Consider the following 16936-nt stretch of genomic DNA (forward strand, 5'->3'; position numbering starts at 1 on the left):
CAGTTACAAACATTTCAGAAGTAGTTCGAGAGGGGACCCGGTTCAGAGAGTGTAGTACCACAGTCAGAATCATGTCTCTCGTAGTTGGAGACGTGACCCAGTTCACAGAGTGTAGTTCCTCAGTCACAAACATGGCCATACTAGTTCCAGAGGGGACCCGGTTCACAGAGCGCAGTACCACCGTCAGAAACATGTCTGTTCTAGTTCGAGACGTGATCCGGTTCACAGAGTGTAGTAACACAGTTAGAAACATGTCTGTAGTAGTTCGACAGGTGACCCGGGTTACAGGGTGTAGTACCACAGTTAGGAACAGATCTGTAGCAGTTCGAGTGGTGACCCAGATCTCAGAGTGTAGTTCCTCAATTAGAAACATGTCTGTCATAGTTGGAGACTTGACCAGGTTCACAGAGTGTAGTACCACTGTTCGCAACATGTCTGTAGTAGTTCGAGTGGGGACCCAGTTCTCAGAGTCTAGTTCCTCAGTTAGAAACATTTCTGTAGTAGTTCGATAGGTGACATGATTCACAGAGAATCACAGTACCTCAGTTACAAACATTTCAGAAGTAGTTCGAGAGGAGACCCGGTTCAGAGAATGTAGTACCACAGTTAGAAACATGTCTGTAGTTCTTCGAGAGGTGACCCGGGTTCCATAGTTTAGTTCCTGAGTTAGAAACATTTATGTAGAGTTCGTGAAGTGACCCGGTTCACAGAATGTAGGTCCGCAGTTAGAAACATGTCTGCAGTAGTTCGATAGGTCACCAGGTTCACAGAATGTAGTTCCTCTGTTAGAAACATGTCTGTAGTAGTTCGAGAGGTGACCCAGTTCACAGAGTATTGTACCATGAGTCAGAAACATGTCTGTCGTAGTTGGAGACTTGACTAGTTTCACAGAGTGGAGTACCACAGCTAAAAACATGTCTGTAATAGTTCGAGATGTGACCCGGTTCACAGAGTGCAGTTCCTCACTTAGAAACATATCTGTAGAAGCTCGAGAGGTGACCCGGTTCACAGAGTGTAGTCTCAGAGTTAGAAACATGTCTCTAGTAGTTCGCGAGGTGATCTGGTTCACAGAGTATTGTAGCACAGTGAGAAACATATCTGTAGTAGTTGGAGACATGACCTCGTTCACAGAGTGTAGTACCACTGTTAGCAACATGTCTGTAGTAGTTCGAGAGGTGTCCCGTTCACAGAGTGTAGTTCCTCAGTTAGAAACATGTCTGTAGTAGTTCGAGAAGTGACCCGGATTATCGTTAGAACTTCGCATACAGTGGGGAACAGTACAACAGGCACTTCAGTCAATGACATTGTAAGAACCTTTGAGCCGACTGTAAGATGAATGTAACCCTTGTCTCTTCCCACATACCACTCCAGTTTTCTATCGTCCATCTGCCTCAGCATTTCTTAAATGCTAATGTTTCTGCCTTCCCCACCAGTCCTGGCCAGGCGTTCCATCTCCTCACCACTCTGTGTGTAAACATTCCTTCTGCCCCATCTCCTCTCCTTATACTTTCTTCCAATCACCTTAACATTTGCTGTCGTATTAACCATTTCTGCCCTGGGAAAAATATTCTTGCTGTCCACTTGACCTGTGTCTGTCATCATCTTGTATACCTCTTTCAATTCACCTCTCATCCTCCATCACTCTACAGAGTAAAACCTTAGCTCACTCAAAATATCCTGTTAGACGTGCTCTCTAATCCAGGCAGCATCGCTTGGTGAATCTTCTCACCTACTTCCCATAATGTGGCCACCAGAACTGAACACAATAATAAGTACTCTTTACAGAGCCGTAACATTACCTCACGACTCTTGAACTCAATCCCCCGACTAATGAAGTGCAACACACCAATGGTGAAGTACCTATTCTGGAGTCTTGTGTGTGGGTCTTCAGGTTTCTTGACCTCTTGCCCGATGGTAGCTGCAGGAAGAGGGCGTGAGCTGGACAGTGGGACGTTTTATGTTAGATATGGGATGGTGGCCTACTTTATGATAAGTTTTGAGTTTGTGCCCATGCTGGACCAAACTGCTTCCACCACTTTCTGCAGCCCCTTGCACTCTTGTGCACGCCACGATGTGATGCACCCAGTCAGGGTCCTTTCAACAGTGCATCCGCAGAGGTGTTTTTGAGTTCCCTACAACGAATTCTGATAATGTAAAGCCACGGATAGGCTGCATTTTTCTAAGACTGCATTGATGTGGCAGCTTTGGTGACCCTCAGCAGCCCGAGGTGTCCTGCAGCCAGTGACATAGCCCTGAACTGCAGGCCCAAGAAAATGGAGGCTAGTTTGTGCAGAGTTAGCTCTCACCAAAGAGATAATCAACAGATCAACACACACAAAATGCTGGAGGAACTCAGCAGGCCGGGCAGCTTCTACGGAAAAGAGTAAACAGTCGATGTCTTGGGCCGAGACCCTCTGGCTGCCTTGCCGATTGTTTAATCCGGCATCATGTTCAGCACAGATATTGTTGGTCAAAGGACCTGTTTCTGTGCTCTATGAGGTGACACAGTCTGAAAGACGGCTCTGGGAGTGTCAGCTAAATACACACTGCGCTCCTTCAGCCAATGTCATTCCGAAGTCAGCCTGGTAGTCAATAAGCTCTCAGCTGAGACAACTGCAGAGTGCAGTCTGGAAGGGCTCTTGCCGTTGCGTGGTCAGCAGTGCACTGATAAGTGAGGCCGATTAGAGGATAGGCTTTACTGGGTTTCTTGGTGTTTGCTATTGGTATATTATTGCCATATTTACCAGGATACAGTGAAAAGCTTGTCTTGCGTAGTGTTTATTTCAGTTTTTATTTTATTTAGACCAGGGTGTCCCCAATCTGGGTTCCACAGATCCCTCACTAATGGTATTGGTCCATGGCATAAAAAGGTAGGGAACCCCGATTTAGAGATATAGTGCAGAACAGGCCCATCTACTTAATCCTAGTCTAATCAAGTCAAGTCAAGTCAATTTTGATTGTGATTTTGACCATAACTGCTGGTACAGTACACAGTAAAAACGAGACAACGTTTTTCAGGACCATGGTGCTACATGAAACATTACAAAAACTACACTGAACTACGTAAAACAACACAAAAACTACACTAGACTACAGACCTACCCAGGACTGCATAAAGTGCACAAAACAGTGCAGGCATTTCAATGAATAATAAACAAGACAATAGGCACAGTAGAGGGCAGTAGGTTGGTGTCAGTCCAGGCTCTGGGTATTGAGGAGTCTGATGGCTTGGGGGAAGAAACTGTTACACAGTCTGGTTGTGAGAGCCCGAATGCTTCGGTGCCTTTTGCCAGATGGCAGGAGGGAGAAGAGTTTGTATGAGGGGTACATGGGGTCCTTCATAATGCTATTTGCTTTATGGATGCAGTATGTGGTGTAATGTCTGTGATGGTGGGAAGAGAGACCCTGATGATCTTCTCAGCTGACCTCACTATCCTCTGCAGGGTCTTGCGATCCGAGATGGTGTAATTTCCGAACCAGGCAGTGATGCAGCTGCTCAGGATGCTCTCAATACAACCTCTGTAGAATGTGGTGAGGATGGGGGGGTGGGAAATGGACTTTCCTCAACCTTCACAGAAAGTAGAGATGCTGCTGGGCTTTCTTGGCTATGGAGCTGGTGTTGAGGGACCAGGTGAGATTCTCCGCCAGGTGAACACCAAGAAATTTGGTGCTCTTAATGAACTCTACGGAGGAGTCATCGATGTCCAGCGGAGAGTGGTCGCTCCGTGTCCTCCTGAAGTCAACAACCATCTCTTTTGTTTTGTTCAAATTCAGAGACAGGTTGTTGGCTCCGCACCAATCCGTCAGCCGCTGCACCTCCTGTATGCTGACTCGTTGTTCTTGCTGATGAGACCCACCATGGTCGTGTCATCGGCGAACTTGATGATGTGGTATGAGCTGTGTGTTGCAGCACAGTCGTGGGTCAGCAGAGTGAACAGCAGTGGACTGAGCACACAGCCCTGGGGGGCCCCCGTGCTCAGTGTGATGGTGTTGGAGATGCTGCTCCTGATCCGGACTGACTGGGGTCTCCCAGTGAGGAAGTCTAGGATCCAGTTGCAGAGGGAGGTGTTCAGGCCCAGTAGGCTCAGCTTTCCAATCAGGTGCTGAGGAATGATTGTGCTGAATGCTGAACTGAAGTCTATGAACAGCATTCGAACATAAGTGTCCTTTTTGTCCAGGTGGGTTAGGGCCAGGTGGAGGGTGATGGCAATGGCATCGTCTGTTGAACGGTTGGGACGATATGCGAACTGCAGGGGGTCCACTGAGGGGGACAGCAGGGTCTTGATGTGCCTCATGACAAGCCTCTCAAATCATAGGACAGTTTACAATGACCAATTAACCTACCAAATGGTACATCTTTGGACTGTGGGAGGAAACCGGAGCACCCGGAGGAAACCCACACGGTCACGGGGAGAACATACAACCTCCTTACAGAGGGCACCGGAACTGAACTCCAAAATGTCCCAAACTGTAATAACGCATGCTAACTGCTACGCTACCGTGATGCCTGTTATAGATCAAATTATTACACAGTGATTGCGGTAGAACAAGATAAAGCAATAACATTGCAGGATAAAGTGTAACAGCTACAGAGAGAGTGCAGTACAAGATCATAACGAAGTAGATTGTGAGGCCACAATCTTATCGGACAAGAGGTCAATTCAGGGCTCTGATAATAGTGAGATAGAAACTGTCCTTGAGCCTGCTGGTATGTGCTTTCTTCTGCCTGATGGGAGAGGAGAGAAGAAGGAATGTCCAGGGCGGGTGGGATCATTGATTGTGCTGCCTGTTTTACCGTGGCAGGAAGAAATGTAGACAGAGTCGGTGGAGACGGGGCTGGTTTCTGTACTTGTCGAGCTGTATCCACAACTCTGCAGTTTCTTGCAGTCACGTGCAGAGCAGCTGCTGCACCTAGGCTCTATGCACTCAGACAGAATGTTTCTATGGTGCATCAATAAAAATCAGTAAGAGTCGATGGAGACATGCTGAATTTCTTCAGCCTCCTGAGGAAGTACGGAGGACCTATCTACGTGTGTGACTGGAATGACGACTTTGTGTAGTCCCTTCAGAATGACCTGAAACACTTCATAGGAGAACGACCAGAAACCAAAGCACATGAAAAGCTGTGCATCTGGATTACCGATCTGGTTGGTGAGCCCATTACTGAGTGGACTGAGATTGACTTTGTGCGTATGATATTTGAAGAGAAATATTAAAGGTTAGCTTTATTTGTCATGTGTGTATCGAAACATTCAGACACACAATACTGTGCAAAAGTCTCAGCAGAGCAGCAGTGGCATGTGAGAAGTGAGGAAGGTGCAAGACAGGTATATTCCAAAAAAAGAACAAATTTTTGAATGGAAAAAGGATGCAAACGTGGTTGACAACAGAAGTCAAAGCCAAAGTTAAAGCAAAAGAGAGGGCATACAAGGAAGCAAAAATTAGTGGGAAAACAGAGGATTGGGAAGTTTTTAAAACCTTACAAAAGGAAACTGAGAAGGTCATTAAGAGGGAAAAGATTAACTATGAAAGGAAGCTGGCAAATAATATCAAAGAGGATACTAAAAGCTTTTTCAAGTATATAAAGAGTAAAAGACACGTGAGAGTAGATATAGGACCGATAGAAAATGATGCTGGAGAAATTGAAATGGGAGATAGAAGGAGATGGCAGAGGAACTGAATGAGTATTTTGCATCAGTCTTCACTGAGGAAGACATCAGTAGTACACCGGACACTCAAGGGTGGCAGGGAAGAGAAGTGTGCACAGTCACAATTACGACAGGGGAAGTACTCAGGAAGCTGAATAGTCTAAAGGTAGATAAATCAGATGGAATGCACCCGCGAGTTCTGAAGGAAGTAGCCATGGAGATTGCAGAGGCATTAGCGATGATCTTTCAAAAGTCGATAGATTCTGGCATGGTTCCGGAGGACTGGAAGATTGCAAATGTCACTCTGCTATTTAAGAAGGGGGCAAGGAAGCAAAAAGGAAATTATAGACCTGTTAGCTTGACATTGGCAGTTGGGAAGTTGTTGGGAGTCGATTGTCAAGGATGAGGTTACCGAGTACCTGGAGGCATATGACAAGAGAGGCAGAACTCAGCATGGATTCCTTAAAGGAAAATCCTGCCTGACAAACCTATTACAACTTTTTGAGGAAATTACCAGTAGGCTAGACAAGGGAGATGCAGTGGATGTTGTATATTTGGATTTTCAGAAGGCCTTTGACAAGGTGCCACACATGAGGCTACTTAACAAGATAAGAGTCCATGGATTACAGGAAAGTTACATACGTGGATAGAGCATTGGCTGATTGGCAGGAAACAGAGAGTGGGAATAAAGAGATCCTATTCTGGTTGGCTGCCGGTTACCAGTGGTGTTCCACAGGGATCAGTGTTGGGGCCGCTTCTTTTTACATTGTACATCAACGATTTGGATTATGGAATAGATGGCTTTGTGGCTAAGTTTGCTAACGATACGAAGATAGGTGGAGGGGCCGGTAGTGCTGAGGAAATGGAGAGTCTGCAGAGAGACTTGGATAGATTGGAAGAATGGGCAAAGAAGTGGCAAATGAAATACAATGTTGGAAAGTGTATGGTTATGCACTTTGGCAGACCATTATTTAAATGGGGAGAGAATTCAAAGTTCCAAGATGCAACAGGACTTGGGAGTCCTCGTACAGGATACCCTTAAAGTTAACCTCCAGGTTGAGTCAGTAGTGAAGAAGGCGACTGCAATGTTGGCATTCATTTCTAGAGGAATAGAGTATAGGAGCAGGGATGTGATGTTGAGGCTCTATAAGGCACTGGTGAGACCTCACTTGGAGTACTGTGGGCAGTTTTGGTCTCCTTATTTAAGAAAGGATGTGCTGACGTTGGAGAGGGTACAGAGAAGATTCACTAGAATGATTCTGGGAATGAGAGGGTTAACATATGAGGAACGTTTGTCCGCTCTTGGACTGTATTCCTTGGAGTTTAGAAGAATGAGGGGAGACCTCATAGAAACATTTCGAATGTTGAAAGGCATGGACAGAGTGGATGTGGCAAAGTTGTTTCCTATGATGGGGGAGTCTAGTACAAGAGGGCATGACTTATGGATTGAAGGGCGCCCATTCAGAACAGAAATGCAAAGAAATTTTTTTAGTCAGAGGGTGGTGAATCTATGGAATTTGTTGCCACGGGCAGAAGTGGAGGCCAAGTCATTGGGTGTATTTAAGGCAGAGATTGATAGGTATCTGAGTAGCCAGGGCATCGAAGGTTATGGTGAAAAGGTGGGGGAGTGGGACTAAAGGGGAGAATGGATCAGCTCATGATAAAATGGCGGAGCAGACTCGATGGGCCGAATGGCCGACTTCTGCTCCTTTGTCTCATGGTTTTATGGTCTTAGGCACTTCTATGTACTGTAGATGGGATGCCCAAGACTTGCGCACAGTACGGTAGTAATTTTATATATTGCACTGTACTGCTGCCACAAATAAAAACAAATTTTATGACATATGTGAGTGATGATAAACTTGATTCTGATCTGGGTCTCTATTGTGGACTGAGATTGGGAAGAGGCCAGGGAGAGGGGAATCATGGTTGGGAAAAGGGGAAGGGAGAGGGGAGGGAGCAGGAAGCACCAGAGAGACATTCTGTAATAATCAATAAACCAATTGTTTGGAATCAAATGACCTTGCCTGGTGTCTCAGGGCTGACTGTGTCTGCACCTGTGCTGCCCCCCACCCTTGGCACTCCTTCTCTGCCCCCTGTCCCACAGAGTTCCACTTCGCAACACCCTTTGCTCCCGCCAGATCTACAAACTCTCTCTCCGCTCCACGTTGACAGATACAGTATTGTGTAAAAGTTTTAGGCTCCCTCTCTATGTACATGTATCTGAGACTTTTGCACAGTAATGTACTACCTCGAGATTCATTTTCTTGCAGGCATTATGTGCAAATAAAGAAACACACTGCAATCTACAAAAAAAATACATAAACAAACACTAATAACAAATGTGAAAAACACCAACTGTGAAAATAAATTAAACATTGGAGGAATTAGAGATTTTGGAAGATTGATGGGTTGGAGGAGGAAGAGTGGAGTGGGAAACTGAAGAGATTTAAAAACAGAGCTGAGAATTTTAAAATTGAAAATGTGTTCCCAATCAGGATAGGGCAGCAGAGCTTTGAATAAGGTTGTGTTTTACAACTGTACAAGTGTGTGTTCAGTAAGTCCTGATTTAAGACGGATTTAACCCGTCAGCACCATAATCTGAATTGGTTGTTAATTTCCTGGGAAAAATGTTGCTTTATATCTCCAGGTGTCTGAAGCTATAAATGGCCTACATTACCATTGCCACACGTCTCTCAAAGCCGCCAATGTCCATAACAGCTTCATGTAAAAGAAAGCCCATCTTTGAGGCAGCCTGATGTTCCACAGCACTTTCCTTTTGCAAAGCCTTTTGTTATATTGACAGTATTTTTCCCTACACCTGCAAACAAATCCTTATTATTACAAAAGGCGCCTGTGCTTAATCCCTAACTGTGCTTTGTACAAGTTGCCATTGTGCCCCATCCACCCTGTTCCTGGGCCTTCATCACGAATGTTGTATTTATGTGGTGTTTCATTGTAATCCCACGCTGTTTCACGGGTGCTTTGTCAGGGCAATACATAAAATTACTACAGTACTGTGCAAAAGTCTTGGGCACCATAGATATATATATATGTACTGTATATAGACACACACACACCTAAGACTTTTGCACAGTACTGTACATCAAAACAAAATGCGTTGTTTGCATCAATGACCAACACAATCCGAAAAACCACTGGGGTAATGCTGTCGTGGTATCAGCACCAGCATAACGTGCCCAAAACCTACCATCCCTAACCCACACATCTTTGGACTGTGGGAGGAAACCAGAGCACCCGGAGGAAACCCACATGGTTACAGGGAAAAGAGACAAACTCCTTCCAGACAGTGGTGGGTGTTGAACCCTGATCACTGATCCCAGACACTGCACTAGTGTTACACTAACTGCTATGCTATCGTACTGTAATTGCCTCTCTTTATGCTTGTCATTATGAACCTTTAGTTTGAGAGAGAGAAATTTTATCATTTTCTGAATGGATATTGTGTTGGACGTTGATACATCAGGGACATTCATAAGATCCTTAGAAAGGCACATTAATGTAAGAAAAATGAGGGGTTATGGGCTGTGTAGGTGGGAAGGGATCTGTATAGGGATCATGGAGAAGGTTTATATTAGTTGGCACAACATTGTGGGCTGAAGGGCCTGTACTGTGCTGTACTGGACTACGGAGCTGTGTGAAAGTCTTGGGCACACATAAAACGTATCTGTAAAGCAAAGGTGCTTGCAAAAATAATGAAATGAAAAGGTTCTAAATATCAAAAAAATATAAAGAGCAGTAAACAGTAAAAACCTAAATCACGTCAATATTTGGTGTGACCACCGTTTGCCTTTGAAACTGCATCAAATCTCTTCAGTACACTACACTGTCGTGCAATTTTATAAGAAAATCGGCTGGCATGTTGTTCCACACATCTTGGAGAACTTGCCACAGTTCATCTGCAGACTTTGGCAGTCTCACTTTTTCAGACAGATTCGATGATGTTGAGATCAGGGCTCTGAGGAGCCCATACCATCTGAAACCATGTAAGAAATCTAAGACTTTTGCACAGTACTGTATATCCCAAAAATGTACAAAAAGCAGTGGTGGTTGTCTGTCATCTGATGGTGACAGGAAACCAGTGCACACGTTGTTAGAAGTAGAAAAGGCATTGCATTGGGGAGGTTTCATTTTCTTGACCTGGTCCAGAGAGAGAACGTTCAGGTCCCGGTGGTACAAACTACAAACAAGCGTTGCAAACTGGAGTCTTCCATGGTTGACAGGCAGGCCAACCCATGTGAGGGTAGCTGGTAGCCTCAGACCCCAGTGAGAGAGGACATGCCTGTCCTAGCATGGGAAGTCAGCTCCGGCAGACCGGGCAATGAGATCCAACTGCCAGGAAGGTGGTTCCGTAACGCTCCGTGGAGAGCAAAGGACATGACAAGGCACAGAAGACCTCATGGTCACCCAGTGTAATGAAAAGCAGTATAATCGTGGAAAAAGAGTGCATTAATGGCATTGGTGTGTGAATGAAGACACTGCAGAGAAATATTGGAAGATATGAAGCAACCTCTTATTTGACAAAATGAAACACAGCAGGCATCATACCACGACCCTTTTCAGAGGAAAAAAGTCTGCCTGACCCAACACTACATGACTTTTTCTGTGCTAAAGATCAAAGGACAATTCCATATTTACAATGCATCTACAATGTTTCCTTTGAACTACACACCACCCGACACCTCGCTCTTCGCACCCACACTACAGACACCCACATGAATTTAAATCAGCGTTGTCTGGTCTTCCAGCTAGCTATGGTTCACGGTTCTTAGGACCCCATTGTCCAGAGTTGTATTTAGACTTAATCTGTATTCGGGTCTAAAGACTGGTGGCTGAAGTCAGCGCTGAAGTTATTTGCTAAATGTACTAACCCCAAAAAGGCTCTAACAAATGGAACCAGATCTCAGTCTAGTCCATGGAACCCTTGCTTAACGGTATTGGTCCACAGCATAAAAAAGGTTGGGGACCCTCCCCCCACCCCCGTCTAGTCAAAGCTAATGGTTGGGTAATATCAGAAAGCAAGGCTTTTGTCTTTCTGCATTGCCCCAGTCACTGGTTTAAAGATAACTTGCTCTTAGACACAGAATGAATGTTATCAGACTGAGAAACTCTGTGGTTATTATGCCCCGTTGCAGTCATTGGGTCCTGCCCCAGATGGTCCCTAACAGAGAGGATAGCTTCTGTTACCAGCTGCTCAGCCCTGGGAATGGAATGCCACAGATGTGGTGCCGATTAACAAATGAACCAACGTCATTCTTCACCGATTGTGGCATTTTTCACAACCTGCAGTCTTTTTGGCTCTTTTTCCTCCAGATTAATGAGCTTGACATCTGGTTCCCATGGGGATGGAGCCAAGTGTAGGGCATGTCAGCTACATTCTGCAGGGCCACAAAGTGAAGGAACTGTGCTCTGACAGAGCACTGGAGCTTAGGCAACACAGTCGTTTTTATGTTCTGTAACTCCAGAACATAAAACTAAAGGAATCAGAATCAGGTTTATTATCACCGGCATGTGACGTGAAATTTGTTACTTAGTAGCAGCAGTTCAATGCAATATATAATCTAGCAAAGAGAAAAAAAATAGTAAATAAACAAGTAAATCAATTACATATATTGAATAGATTTTAAAAAATGCAAAAACAGGAATACTATATATTAAAAAAAAGTGAGGTTGAGGTAGTGTCGAAAGCTTCAATGTCCATTTAAGAATCGGATGGCAGAGGGGAAGAAGCTGTTCCTGAATCACTCAGTGTGCGCCTTTAGGTTTCTACCTCCTACCTGATGGTAACAGTGAGAAAAGGGCACGCCCTGGGTGCTGGAGGTCCTTAATAATGGACACTGCCTTTCTGAGACACTGCTCCCCAAAGGTGTCCTGGGTACTTTGTAGGCGAGTACCCAAGATGGAGCTGACTAGATTTACAACCTTCTGCAGCTTCTTTCAGTCCTGTGCAGTAGCCCTTCCATACCAGACAGTGATGCAACTTGTCAGAATGCTCTTCACAGTACAACTATAGAAGTTTTTGAGTGTATTTGTTGACATGCCAAATCTCTTCAAACTCCTAATAAAGTATAGCCGCTGTCTTGCCTTCTTTATAACTACATCGATATGTTGGGACCAGGTTAGATCCTTAGAGATCTTGACACCAAGGAACTTGAAACTGCTCACTCTCTCCATTTCTGATCCCTCTATGAGGATTGGCACGTGTTCCCTCATCTTACCCTTCCTGAAGTCCACAATCAGCTCTTTTGTCTTACTGACGTTGAGTACCAGGTTGTTGCTGCGGCACCATTCCACTAGATGGCATATCTCACTCCTGTATGCCCTCTTTTCACCACCTGAGATTCTACCAACAATGTTGTATTGTCGGCAAATTTATAGGTGGTATTTGAGCTATGCCTAGCCAGACGGTCACATGTATATAGAGATTAGAGCACCCCTGAGGTGCGCCAGTGTTGATTGTCAGTGAAGAGGATATGTTATCTCCAATCTGCACAGATTGTGATCTTCTGGTTAGGAAGCTGGGGATCCAATTGCAGAGGGAGGTGCAGAGGCCCAGAGTCTGCAACTTCTCAATCAGGATTGTTGGAATAATGGTATTAAATGCTGAGCTCTAGTCGATGAACAGCATCCTGATATAGGTGTAGGTGACGTAGGAAAATACGGAGAGTCTATTGTGTGTGTCTAATTTCATTTTTACTTTTAGCAAGTTGCGTATGTATAGTGTGTGGCATAATTCATTAGTTCAATTCAATAGCAGAAAATGTATACAGTGCATATACAACCTGAAATCTTTACTCTTCGTAGACATCCGTGAAACAGAGTGAAAAACCCCAAAGAATGAATGGCAGAAAAAACATATGCCTTTTAAGTACTTTTACATCTACAATACTGTGCGAAAGTCTTAGCTACATGTATATAACTGGGATGACAAAGACTTTTGCACAGTACTGTAAGTAATTTTATGTATTACACTGTACTGCTACCACAAGAAATCAAATTTCATGACATACTTGAGTGATAATAAATTGGTTCTCATATGGGTCTCTATTGTGGACTGAGAGTGGGAAGGGGGCAGGGAGAGGGGAATCATGGTTGGGAAAAGGGGAAGGGAGAAGGGAGGGAGTGGGAAGCACCAGAGAAACATTCAGTAATGATCAATAAACCAATTGTTTGGAATCAAATGACCTTGCCTGGTGTTTCAGGGCTGGGTGTGTCTGCACCCTCACACCCCTCCCCTGCCCCTGTCACTCCTTCCCTGCCTCCTGTCCCACATTCCTCTCTTGAAGTTCCACCCTTATCATTCCCAACATCCTTTGCTCCCGCTAGATTTACAAACTCGCTCTCCGCTCCGCATTGACAAATACAGTACTATGTAAAAGTCTCAGGCACCCAAGCTACATATATGTGCCTAAGACTTTTGCACAGTACTGTATGTAATGTATTTCATTGTACTCCTGCCACAGAACAACACATTTCATGACATACGAGTCTCATTTTGATTCTGATCCATAAACCTGAATCTGATTTTGATTCTAATCTATTTTGGATTTGCACAAGGTCAAGGCACGGAAGGAAGCCGTTCTTTCCATCATGGTTGTGCTAACCCCTTGCTGGGTTTAATTTAATTACTAAAACTCAATCCTCTGCAAACCGTTCTCTTCAGTGACTTCTTCATTTGAGACATTTGCTTCCACTTCCACTTTAGGCAGCTTGTTCCAGAGCACAAAACTCTGAATAGCACCCCTCCCCCACTTCAATTACCCCCGTCACTTCTGTTCGATTACATTATTCTGCCCCTCTCAGTCCTCAGCTCCAACAATGTAGGTGTATTGTGATATCTCCTGCCCCACATAGGCAGGTTTGGAAATGTCAGCCACTGCCTGCTGGGCCAGAGTTTACTGCAAATTTGCGTCGAAGGACCGAGAGAGAGGGACAAGGTCCCAAGCACCAAGCACTGTGGGAAGATACAACACCTCTCCCCACAGCCCCAACTGCGATCAATTAAATGGGAACCAGCGGGGGCTAGTCGTCTCAGCAAATCTCCTCCACCATTCATGGCTCCACTAGAGGCTTCCCCATTAAGAAACAATTGATTGCAGTCTTCAAAGGTCAAGCTGGAGGAGACTACAGTCAACCTTTCTCTCTCTCCCCTCTCTCTATCTTTCTACCTCTCCCACTCTCCCTCCCTCCCTCTCTCTTCCCCTCGCTCTCTTTCTCTTTCTATCTCTACATAGGAAAGAGTATTGTATTTCCAAACCTCCTGATGTGGACCAAATTCCTGTCTAGAAATCCTTTGGTTTGAAAACTTAATATTAGAGGTAAGAAAGAATAAAAAAATAAGTTATCTCAAACAGTCTAACAGGAGGGGTTATCACTTCCCCGGCTTAGGTTGACTCATTATAGAACCCAATGGCTGAGGGTAAGAATGACCTCATATAGCACTCTTTGAAGCAAAGCAGTTGTCTTAGTCTATTACTAAAAGTGTCCCTCTGTTCAGCCAAGGTGGCAGGCAGAGGATAAGAAAAATTGTCCAGATTTTCCATAAGGTCTTTTGTTCTACCACAGCATTCAATGTGTCTCATTTGATTCCTATAGAAGAGCCAGCCTTTCTAATCAGTTTATTGAGCCTGTTGGCATCACCCACGTTGATGTCAGCACACCACTGCAGAGAAGTTTGTACTGGTGATAACAGATTGGTAAAAGCTGTGAAGGAGAGGCCTGCATACTCCAAAGGACCTCAGTCTCCTCAGGAAGTAGAGGCAACTCTGGCCCTTCTTGTACACAGCCTGTGCTGGTGTTCCACTCAAGTCTGTCATCCAGGTTACTTGTATGTCTTCACCACATCCACATCCTCACCTTCAATAGTAACAGGGAGTAGTGCAGGCTCCGTCTTCCTAAAGTCCATCACTATCTCCCTTGTCTTACTGATGTTGAGCTGCAGATGATTCAGCTTGCACCATTTGACAAAGTCCTCCATCAGGGATTGTATTCATCCTCCCGTCCTCCCTTTATACACCTGACTATTGCTGAGACATCAGAGAGTGTCTGCAGATGACATGACTCAGTGTGATATCTAAAGGCCAAGCTATACAGGGTAAACAGAAAGAGAGCCGATACAGTCCCCTATGGGACCCCAGTGCTGCTTACAGCCATGACTGACACACAGCTCTGGTTTGCCAGTCAGGTACAATAGAAGTGCCAATCTGCATTGAAAGGAGCTTCCCCCCAGTAATGAGGGCTATATGGTATTGAAGGCACCTGAGAAATCAAAAAACATAATCCTCACAGTGCTGCCCCATTTATCCAACTGGGAGTAGGCTCTGTTCAGCAGGTAGATGACAACATTGTTGACTCCTGTCACCTCCTGTGCCTAATAAAGTGGCCACTGAGTGTATGCTTGTGGTCTCCTGCTGCTGTAGCACATCCACTTCCACATTCGATGTGTTCTGCATTCAGAGAAGCTCTTCTGCACACCACTGTTGTAACACGTGGTTATTTGAGTTACTTTCACCTTCCTGTCAACTTGAAACAGTCTGGCCGTTCTCCTCTGACCTCTCTCATTAACAAGGTGTTTTCACCCACAGAACTGCTGCTCACACCGTTCTCTGTAAACTGTAGAGACTGTTGTGTGTGAAAATCCCAGGTGATCAGCAGTTTCTGAGATACTCAAGTGACCCTATCTGGCACCAGCAATCATTCCACAGTCAAAGTCACTTAGCTCACATTTCTTCCCCATTCTGATGTTTGGTCTGAACAACAACTGAACCTCCTGGCCATGTCTGCATGCTTTTATGCATTGAGTCACAGCCACACGATTGGCTGATCAGAGATTTGCAGGTGTACCGGTGTACCTGATAATATGGCCACTGAGTGTATCAGCCCATTGACCTCTCTCCTTGCCCTGATTTCTTGCAGCCATTGACTGTATAGTTGGTCCATGGGGCTCCTGGACTGAATGTAGCTCGTTGTGCGGCATCGGAAGCAGAGAAAGAGTGAGGCTCGTCATCATCCCACCCAGGAACGGAGGGACACCCTGTCCTGATCTGAAGCAACGTCGGGGTTGCTATGGACACGACCCTGACCAATGCCACTCAGTTAAAGGTACAGTCCTCCATTCCATTGGGTGGCAGACTTTTCACACGCATGCTTACTGGACAATGGTGAGATATCAGCCCTGCCAATCCTATCTAAGTTTGTCCATCAACAGGAAGATACAACAAGGATAGATCATTTGCCACCTCAAAACTGTTCACCCCTTCAATGAGGTTCAAGGTGCATGAGAATGAGCCTGGGAATGAAAGGGTTAAGGTACGAGGAGCTTTTGATGGTTCTGCGCCTGTACTCACTGGAGTTTAGAAGAATGAGGGGGGAGTCTCATTGAAACCTATCAAATACTGAATGGCTTAGACAGAGTGGACATAGACAACATGATTCCAATAGTCAGGGAGTCTAGGACCAGAGGGCACATCTCAGAATATAAGGACATCCCTATAGAATAGAGATGAGGATGAATTTCTTCAACCAAGGGACGGTGAATGTTTACAATTCATTGCCACAGACCGCTGTGAATGGAGAGTTATTGGGTACATTTAAAGTGGAGGTTGATAGGTTCTTGATTAGTAAGGGTGTAAAAGGTTATGGGAAGAAGGCAGGAGATTGGTATTGAGAGGGATAATTAATCAGCCATGATGGAATGGCAGGAGGAGGCTCGATGGGTCAAGTGGCCCAATTTTACTCCTTTGTCTTTTAGTCTTATGGTTTATTATTGGCCTTGTGCCCATCACACAGATTTTTTCCTCATATCCCTGAATGATAAATGAGAAATGATGAAGGGGGCATTGTGGCTCTGCTAGTAGAGTCGCTGCCTCACAGTGCCAGAGCCCTGGGTTCAATCCTCACACCAGGTGTTGGAATTTGCACCTTCTCCTTGTGAATGTGTGTGTTTCCCACAAGTGATCCAGTTTCCCACAGATATGTGGCTTGGTTAGTCAATTAACCACTGCATGTAGGTGAGCAGGTAGAATCTGGGGGCATGGGGTTGGTGGGAGGTAATTAGAGTCATGGAGTCATAGAAAAGTTCAGCACTTTGGCCTCTCTTGTCCATGCGAACCAGTTAAGCTGCCAACTCCCATTGATCTGCACCAGGACCATGGTTCTTTATACCCCAACCGTCCATGTACCTACCTAAACTGCTTTTCAACGCTGGAATCAAATTCTCATCCACCACTTGTGCTGGCAACTCATTCCACAACTAACACCACCCTCTG

General features: G+C 45.1%; 1 protein-coding gene across 1 annotated transcript in view; it reads left to right on the plus strand.

The window, feature by feature from the left end:
* si:dkey-178e17.3 (somatomedin-B and thrombospondin type-1 domain-containing protein) overlaps positions 1-16936 on the plus strand; it is a 391904-nt gene that overhangs the window by 302685 nt on the left and 72283 nt on the right. Inside the window, exon 2 of the mRNA XM_063073230.1 lies at positions 15585-15770. Coding sequence (XP_062929300.1) covers positions 15585-15770 — 186 coding nt within the window. The remainder of the gene's footprint in view (positions 1-15584; positions 15771-16936) is intronic.

Source organism: Mobula hypostoma, chromosome 21 (assembly GCF_963921235.1).
Source record: "Mobula hypostoma chromosome 21, sMobHyp1.1, whole genome shotgun sequence".
NCBI classification, from domain to species: Eukaryota; Metazoa; Chordata; class Chondrichthyes; order Myliobatiformes; family Myliobatidae; genus Mobula; species Mobula hypostoma.